At 32.2% G+C, this 9,731-nt stretch overlaps 1 protein-coding gene across 1 annotated transcript; it reads right to left on the reverse strand.

Annotated features, from left to right (window-relative positions):
- Window positions 1–266: 266 nt before the first annotated feature.
- Window positions 267–9,128, reverse strand: LOC123703221 (glycine-rich cell wall structural protein 1.8-like). The gene is made up of 2 exons (XM_045651151.1): window positions 9,090–9,128; window positions 267–1,327 (listed from the first exon to the last, which is right to left on the reverse strand). Exons 1-2 carry the CDS (start codon window positions 9,099–9,101, stop codon window positions 428–430), a joined length of 912 nt encoding a protein of 303 aa, XP_045507107.1. The 5' UTR covers window positions 9,102–9,128; the 3' UTR covers window positions 267–427.
- Between the last annotated feature and the right edge of the window lie 603 nt (window positions 9,129–9,731).

Consider the following 9,731-nt stretch of genomic DNA (forward strand, 5'->3'; position numbering starts at 1 on the left):
TAAGATTAATTTTTATGCGTTTAGATATTAAAAACAAAAATTATCGTAAAGCCTTTCAAATAAGTACCGTGAAAGTTATTATGTTAATCTTTGAAATTTCATTTTTTATGTGAATATGAACATAATATACCTATTCAAAATGTTCATTATGCTATTTATTTTGCTGTTTTTAAATTTCATTGTTTACTCTTGATGACCAATTTGATGACCTCATATTTTTATGGCGTATTCATGCGAAATAAAAATGAAATATAAAACAACAACATATAACAAAGTTTATTAAACACGAAACAACAACACAATATAACAACAAACAGTCAACAAACTTAACAAAATAAATAAATCAACTACAACATGAAGACAGTTGAAAATGACTTAAAATTAAGGATTAAAACAATATTTACAACGCATGGCAGTATCATCTGAGTCAATGGTGACCTTTATGATGATGGATTGTTTTATATACTGGGATCTTAACGGGGTAAGGTTGGGGTACATGAACATGTACAGTCTTCTCTACTCTAATGGGTACATGCTTCTCAACGGGGTAGGGTACATGTTTCACAACTGGGTACGGAACAACCTTTTCAATGGGAATAGAAATTTCAGTCTCCACCGGCACAGCTACAGGCTTGTGTACGGGAACTTTGACTGGATAAGGCTGCGGCACTCCAATAAGAATAGGCTTGGGTACATTTACGTGCAGTGGCCTATGAATGGGTACAGTGACGTGCTTGTAGTTTGGCACTTCGACGGGATGTTCTTCATCGACGTGTTCACCAACAGGAATAGCTTCTACGTTGCTGAAATCGTGGCCTCCGTGTCCGTATTCTTGACCGCCATCTTCTAGGATAAATCCTTGACCGTGACCGTTACCATCACCGCCGTGGCCTTCTTGATGTTCGGGCCCGCTCACATCACCTTGATGCCCATCGAATTGGTTTCCCAAATCATGAGCCGCTTGTAAATAGGAATCTCCGCCAACAAAATTATTTAGTACTGGCCCGTGCCCGATGTCGAAGCTTTGACCGTGACCGCCTAAATCAAATCCCTGTTGCCCGTGACCGTAATCCTGTCCTTGTGCTAAGGCTAGAGTGTAGTCGTTTCCTTGCCCATGTCCGCCGGAAAAGTCTTGACCATGACCGCCGGAAAAGTCTTGTCCGTGACCGCTGAAGTCTGCTTGACCGCCTGAGAAGTCGTGACCACCGTTGCTGACCAAAGGTGCGGAATATTGGTAACCGCCGTTATCGCCTTGGCCGTGTCCCCCGCCATTGTCGTATCCTTCAAAACCAGCCCTGCATGCTGCCACGGCGAACGCCAACAATATCTGGAAAGAAGAACGTCTGATTAGTAATCATTTTGGACAATTCATTTACTAAAAAGTCTATTGAGATATCCTCTTGAATGTGATTAACTAAATAGGTTAACGAATAATAAATGACAATCACTACATGCCGTCTATATTAATTAATTAGTAGTAGTAGTAGTAGTTCAAATATATATTTATGTAACATTTTATAATAGGCATGTTGTTGATACAGTTATACAACAACAAAACTTGGTTCAGGTAAACCAGTTTGCACATAAAAAAGAATTAAAACAGTAAGTACGAGACTTGCAGTTACAACTTATTTAAATGGGTTCGAAGCGAACTTTCTTTAATGAGTCTACTTAAATCCTTACTATGCACAGGATTGAAAATTATACCCCAAAAACTTTGGATAACCCGCTTTAAAATGGATAGCATTAAAATGCCAGTTGATAAAAGTTACAGTTTTATAAAAGTTTTTAAATATACGACGTATGAAAATGCTGAAAAATCGTGTGGAAATTACAAATTCGCTTGGTGAGTGCAGATAGGAGTGATAAAATATTATTTAAAAGTTTTCGGAGCAGTTTATGAGTGTTGGTTATATCCGATATAGTTTTGCGTATTGTAAACCCTTTTATGTTCTTAGTTTTGAATGTGATTTAGTTACATGAAATCACGAACGTTATAGTATATGTAGGTATTTCTAGATAATATTATTATGTTCAATTTAAGGGTTTAAATAATCACAAAAAAAATCGGCTGGCTTTACGTTCCAATTTTTTAAGTTCTTTTAAATCACTTAACAGATTAGAATACGGCTAATAAAAAAAATATTTGACACCCCTGAAATTAATTCACAAACTGGCAACCCTACAAAACAGGTGCACAAATAAAACACTTAATTATGTTATTACGACCACAGATTATGTGAACACCGTTAAATAAGAGCATTTTGTTTGTACAAAAAGTAAATTGCCTTTCACTCACATTCACTTGAATTTATTCGCAACTGATATGATTCACTCAAAGCGTTTAAATTTGGTTTGAGCTTTTTAGCTTTACTCGCAATCGTAACAAGTTCTTTTTAATTTTTTAATGTTAGTATTTTATGTGAATATGAAAATAATAAACGTTGATATTATCAAAAGAGACTTTTATATCAAATTTGTAATTTTTCATTTTCAGGTAAAAAAATATTGAAATAAGCTTTTTGATGAAGCCAATTTCCAAGAATAGCGGGATAGATGACCTATATCGCATGTTTTAACGAGTTCTTGTTGTTTAAATAAATAAAAATCTTTCTTTCTTTCTTCTTTAAAAAAGTTATAATATGTTAACAAGTTTATTAATAACACAGTCATATAAAAACAGTTCTTACATCAATAACCAATAAAATTAGTATTCAAAAATGAATCTTCAAAGCTTCCATATCCCTTTACATTCCTTCCAGAACGTTCGAGAAATAACCAGAACCCCGTAATACACAATTACTCTTGATCGTATTTCGGTGTATCAAAATATTGCTCACTGATCCATTGAGCTCTTAGTTAGTGGTTAATATTACATAAATAACCATTGTACGACGTAAGAGCTTAGTCGAGCGTGAATTTTGGGTTTTTGCCTTTTGGCCCACTTCCTCGACCGAATTAAAAGTAAAAATTGTGTAATGCGGTTACTATGAATAGAATCTCTAATAATATAATACATCTCTAACGTAGTCGTACTTTTAATCGACTTTGAATAAAAAGAGGTTCTATGTTATTGCTGTAGTTATTGTCCTAATGCAAGAGGTCTTAAAATCAAATCATTAAAACACGTTCAGCCGAACTAGAATTACAAATAATGAATAAAAAAAATAAAAAATTTCAAAAATGAATCTAACACATTTATAATTATAAATAGATTGTTATGATAAAATTATTAATATCCAGTAAAAGTCCCTTTCCCTTTTAGATGGAGATAATTTTCTGTGTCTACAATCGAATAATTGATAAGCTTTCTATCTAGAACAATTAACCATAAATTATCTGTTACATTCTAGCTAAGCTTTGGACAATATCGTAATATTATTTATTTTATTTTTATTTTACTAGCGATCCGCCCCGGTTTCGCATGGTAAACGCTGATGTATCTATTATTCTAATACTTATATAAACCGTCATCTTAACCCATTTTATCTATTACAAAATGGGCATTAAAATCCATGGCGTAGTTTTAAAGATCTAAGCATACATACAGCGAAATGAGACTTTGATTTATACTTATAGCAGTGAAAATAAGAGTAATCAAAGACATTTCCTATTCCTTTATTTACATAGCCTTAATGGATCGGAAGATCCAATCCTGATTAGACATGTAACTAATGCCTAGCGTAATCACTTAAACATGCTCTACACCGTTTCCTATACTAGTACCTAGTTACATTGCTTCTTAGAAGACATTTTCTTATTTATCACTACATAGTTCATACTAGTATAAAACAAAGTCGCTTTCTCTGTCCCTATCTTTGTATGCTTAAATTTTTAAAACTACGCAACGGATTTTGATGCGATTTTTTTTAATAAATAGAGTGATTCAAGATGAAGGTTTCAGTATATATAATTTATTAGGTTTTAGACAAAGCGGGCGAAGCCGCGGACGGAACTAGTGTACAATATAGAGGGATGACTTCTTTACTGATGCTCTCTACAAAACTCTACCAAATAAGTATCTACCGTAAAAGATTAAATCAGCCAGTATAAGGATATTATATTCCTGTCTTTGCCTTTTTTATTTCATCCCGGATAAATTAAGCTGAGGCGAAGCCACATTTTAAAGAGGCAACTCCCAGTTTTGTACTAGTTAATATGTCAAAATCAACGTGCAAACAGACGCTCATTTAAAATAAAAAGTTGCTTTATATTTTAATTTTAATTGAGCCCATTTCATCAAACCCTTCTCAATCCATTAATCCAAGGAGACAGTAAAAGCACACCTGCGAGTGGACAAGTGAATGTTCGCCTTTCTACCGCTTATGGAACAGGTTCTGGTTAAATTATATAACGAATAAACAGTACCTATGGACGTCCAGATTTAGTCTGAAAGTAATCCGGAAATAATGAGGCATAAACATTACTAGTACATACATAATATCTATGCTGAGTACCAGTTTACATTTGCAGTACATTTGCTATTTTGAAAGCTATTTAAAGTTTTAACATTGTAGCCAAAGATACAATAATTGTCTAAGATAGGTAATTGGTTGAAACAAGTGATATTGGTTTTGGAACTATTTGTATTCTAATAGTACTGTTGTTTATGGTCGCCTTTGTATGGTAGGTATGAACACACTACTACATAATTTAAATTGGAGCAAAACCCTACTGTTGAAAACTTTGAACTTTACGTATAAACTACGTTTTAAAAAATTTTTTACTAGCTGTGCTGCGCAGTTTTACCCGCAGTGCTCCGCTCCTGTTGGTATTAGGCTTATAGCCTTCCTCGATAAATGGGCTATCTAACACCGAAAGAATTTTTCTAATCGGACCATAGTTCCCGAAATTAGCGCGTTCAAACAAACAAACTCTTCGGCTTTATAATAATAGTATAGATTAACCTTATAATTAAAAGAATGACTAATTATTTCAATTACAAGTGTGAAGTGACATCTTTTAATAATTCCGGATGCTTACAAACTTCCTTGTGTAAAACACTCCATTCTTTTATGTGAGAGGCGAACAAGCTTGTTACGAAACTAATAAAAAGTTTCCACAGTCTATGGCGCTGTATTAATTACAGAATTAGCAAATTATAACAAAAAATAGTCAAGATGTTTTACGTTCAAAATTACAAAAACTACTGGGTTAACTGTTACTAAGTCATTTTTGTAATTAAAGCATTTTTTACCATTCGTTTTTAGTTTTTCACCATAAGAATCGTCTCTATCTTTGCTTTTAAAATAAGTAAGTATTAGCAAATTTTCAAATTTATTTATTCTTAAACCAATATTATGAATTCGATAGTCTGTCTATCTATTACTCTTCCACGATCAAACAAAAGCACCGATTTGGATGAAATTTGAAATGTAAAATACTTGAAAACTTAGAGTCAAAATATAAGAGTCGTCTCTTCCGCGGATGAAGCCGCAGGCTGGTCTCTACTTTCTATTATTTCCCTGTTTTTTCCAATAATTTAATTATTTTATATTATTCTAAGAAACCATATTATTGTAATATAAACACGCGTGTATCCAATTAACTTCCGCACATTATAATTTAACATAAATATAAATATTACATTTATAATTCCCAAAACCTATTACGAAAATAATATGAGTAGCATATAATCGCCTAACATAGAGTATTCGATTCGCAAGTCGCAAACATGAAAAAGATTTATATATGATCCACTGAAACGAATAACTAGTGATGTACATGATATATCGATACTTTGATAAATTGAATTGATAATATAAATTATAAATAAAACTTTCTTCATTGAAATGTACAACATAATTTAAAGTTAAAATTAAATAAAGAAACATTAATCACCAAAAACTTGTGACATTCAACGTTTAGTTAAAATTTTGAAACAATATTAAAACCAAAAAGCGTAGTAATAATAAGGGTAATATAACTATATATATATTGTAATAGCTATTTTAACCTCATAATATCACTTATCCATAGAATATGCAAAAACTATGTGAATAAGCATAAATAATATATAAGGCAGCAGGCTCGAGGTCATAAATTTAGCACTCTCATAACCCAGAGATGCTAAATTTTAAAGTCTTGAAAATCTAAGGCAAGCCGCTGAGCAATTTTAAACTCGTTACACCAACATTCAAGTTTCTTCTATCCCTAAGGAAACTAACCATTTTTCAACTGAAAATTATGCACTGCATACACTTCTCAAAATGAAAATTTCAACGTGATATCTCTGAAATATGGTTGGAAGAGACACGTCTTATTCGCGCTTTATATCCACATTTTTGTACTTTTCAGTTAATATTAGAATTTTTTATCGTTAAGCACTTTTTAAATAGACACTAGACAGACACACTATTCGTGTATGTGTTGATTATCAAATTGCTTCTTGAATAGAGATTCGAGTAATAACTAAAGCTTTTTGAATGAAAATTTTGACTGCAAAGATATTATTCTAAAATGATAGAATATTTAGTTCAATTCTACAAGTATGTATTAAAAAAACATGTATGCATAAATCCTACAAATGTAGATAAAAATATTGAAAATAAAGTACGAGTAAATTATCGATACCATTATAACAAGCCTAGATGTCGAAGTGGCATAAATTGAATTGTGGGGTAATATTCCACTGGCTAGAAGTAAACGAGCCTCGTAATAGTTATATCGACTTCTAAGGCTTTGAACGCTCTTTTGGTATTGTATCGACGTTTTTCCTACTGTTTTTACCGTGCAAAAAATACACCAGAATGCTTTGATAAGAAATTGGTTTGCCGTTTTACTAAGAATTGAAACTAACATGTTATAATAATTTATTTTAGGGAAACTATAGATATAGAGATTGCTGACTATAAAAATAATAAAATTACGGAATAGAAATTCCTTAGATAAATATTATTTCAATAGTTAATGAAAATGACCTAATTATCTAAGTGGCCTAATTTAAGAAAATAAATAAAAAACGACGTGTGGCACTCGGGGACTGCCGCGGTAAAGCTATTGCATAGCATGCCTTCAAGCCACACCTCCGAGCCCGTCGGAGTGGGGAGCGTGAGGTTTTTCGTTACGGAATTTCTCGATTCGGTCCCCGCGCTCAAGGCCCGCGATAGAAGCTATGCAATGCAATAGCTTTTTGGGCTAAATAACGCAATCTTTATTTGGCTTTTGATAAACCAAGTTAATGTAATCAGCCCATAATTTGATCACTTTTCTATTCCATAAATAGAATATCAATTTCCTTACGGATACAATCCCATTTCCCACTTCTTTTCCTTATAAATACCACAAATAGGGATATTATGTAACAAACACATTAGCATCTGATGTTTAATGAACTAGTTATCGAACATGGAATCGCCTGCATGAATACTAATACCTACTCTCATCAGCCCAGAGCTCCGCTAATGTGAACACAAATGTTCGCTTAGAACTCTTATATTATGTTACAGAATTCTCACCCTTAAATAAAAGAAATATAGGCTATTTTCCACTGCACTGGTTTTGTATGGCGATATGAGGTGACGGCTTGCTAATGACTCATTGTCATTTGTAAGTACAGAGTTATAGCGCTACTTGCTTGGCTTATTTTTGTCAGTTAGTAAATTATAAGATAGGAAAATTTTGCGAAAGGATATTCAATGTTCACGCTTTAAGAAAATAAATAATAAACATATTTTGAAGAGCATAAGTAAGACAAGCGTATAATATTATAGAGCTCGGAATCGGTGGTAAACGTTAAAAATATTATGTTATGACGATTCAAAAGTACTTCTAGAAAAAGTCTAATTGAATAAATAAATGTTTGAGATTCAATTTTTCTTTGACATGTCATATTGTATTATGATCAGCTCTTATTTCTTGTTATAGCGCTTTGTAGAGGTTCTCTTTAATTATTTATTAATTATTTTATTACCCTAAAAGGCAACAGTTAATTATCAATTGTAATTCTCTACTAAAAGGAGTACATAAATAAAAAATAGATTGTTTTCCATTTCAAAAAAGTGACAACCCTAATTTGTCACCTGTCGTATGTATTTACAGATTATCTAGAAGTTAGAAAGTGCCTAACAATAGACCATTAGCTGTCAAAACAATTGTTTTTTGCGAAACATATTTATCATAATAGCATTTATTACGCAAGTTCTATAATTCGTCTATTGTTTTATTATGAGAAATTGAATTTTTTATTTCCAATTTTGGAAAACTATTAATTTAAATAACAATAGCTCTACTTTTCGTTATTAGTGCAAAATTATATTGTTTATTATTTGTAGTTTCAATACTGCCTATATTCGTAAATATTATATGAATGTCTGCCCAAAAAAGACATAATAATCTATGCTAATAATAAAGCATTCTTGGAACAATAGGTCGGGAACTTTGTAACTGAAATAATTTGAATTAAATCTTTAACGAAAAGAATGAAAAATATCTTAGTCTGACAGGAGTCAGGACACAGAAGGCTGATCACTTACTTGTCTCTAAAGGAAATCGATCAGTGAAACAGATGTGAAATGCATCTGCCCCACAGAACAGTAAGAACATCTGCCCCCTTACCCCATACCCCACTAGGAGATTCGAGAACATAGAATCCATTTTGTATTAGGATATGGGACAGAGCTTTTGACTTCTGCTTTCCATCCTTTGCGGACAAGAGACCAACCAAGATTGTTATTTCGTATTAATTTGTATGAATATAATACTTATTTATATCATGCTTATTATTTGTCACCATTAATTATTTTCTTTTTTTCCAGAGCACGCTTTCAACGTTAGGCGACATTTTCAGGGTAGGGCCGCCCTTGATTTCACAAAAAAAAATCCCGCTAATTTTTTTTTTATTGCGCGTACATAATTATTTTAATTAAATTCATTCCTATGAACTATGTTGTCCTAAACCTTTCATTTTTGTTTCTACACTCACAAAATATCACATTTTTTTCACGAATCACATCTTAACCAAAAAATAAAGCCAAATATTCACTTTGGACAACAGAACCGTCAAATTCAAGTAAAAATGCGCGCACAAAACTCAGAGCACAGATAATGTAAAAACCGTTACAGATTATAAATTAAAAACTTAAACTTACAAATGTCTTCATGTCGATAGACTTAAATGATCTCACGACTCTATCGTTGTGTTGCGGTACCACAGATGCACTAACTTTTTATACAGTCAGGAAGTGAAGGTAGGAACTGAGAAAGGCTGCAGATTCATTTTAGAGCGGCTACTACAAACTTTTTTCCAATTAACTTTTTTTGTACGGTATGATTTTTGAATAGGTAAAAGTGTGCCAATATGTTAGTGTAAATATTGTTTGTGAACAACTAATGCAATTGATAATATGCAATCTTGGGCGGGTTCAATGACCTGTCATTTTTAGAGGGCTCAAAAATTTTGGTACTTATACGATTCAGGATTTTTGATATAGTTATTTGATAATATATATTAACAAACTATGTAGTAAAATATGCAATGTTCTTTAAATTTTTTATAAGTAAAAAATAGAATACCTATGGCGAAAAACTTCGTTAAAGTCGTTCGTAAAGGAAAAGTCTTAGTGATTTTGTTACCTATACGTAATCCTATCTTTATATTTAATGCCAAATAAGCTTATTCCTACTTTACAAGTACATAAAGAGGAAACATAAATCGTCAAAGGAAATCTACAGTGAATAAAACATAGGTAGGTAGTTCTCTTCCATCTTTCTCTTAAATGAAAAGGAAGAGT

The sequence above is a fragment of the Colias croceus genome, chromosome 25 (assembly GCF_905220415.1).
Source record: "Colias croceus chromosome 25, ilColCroc2.1".
Classification (NCBI taxonomy): Eukaryota; Metazoa; Arthropoda; class Insecta; order Lepidoptera; family Pieridae; genus Colias; species Colias croceus.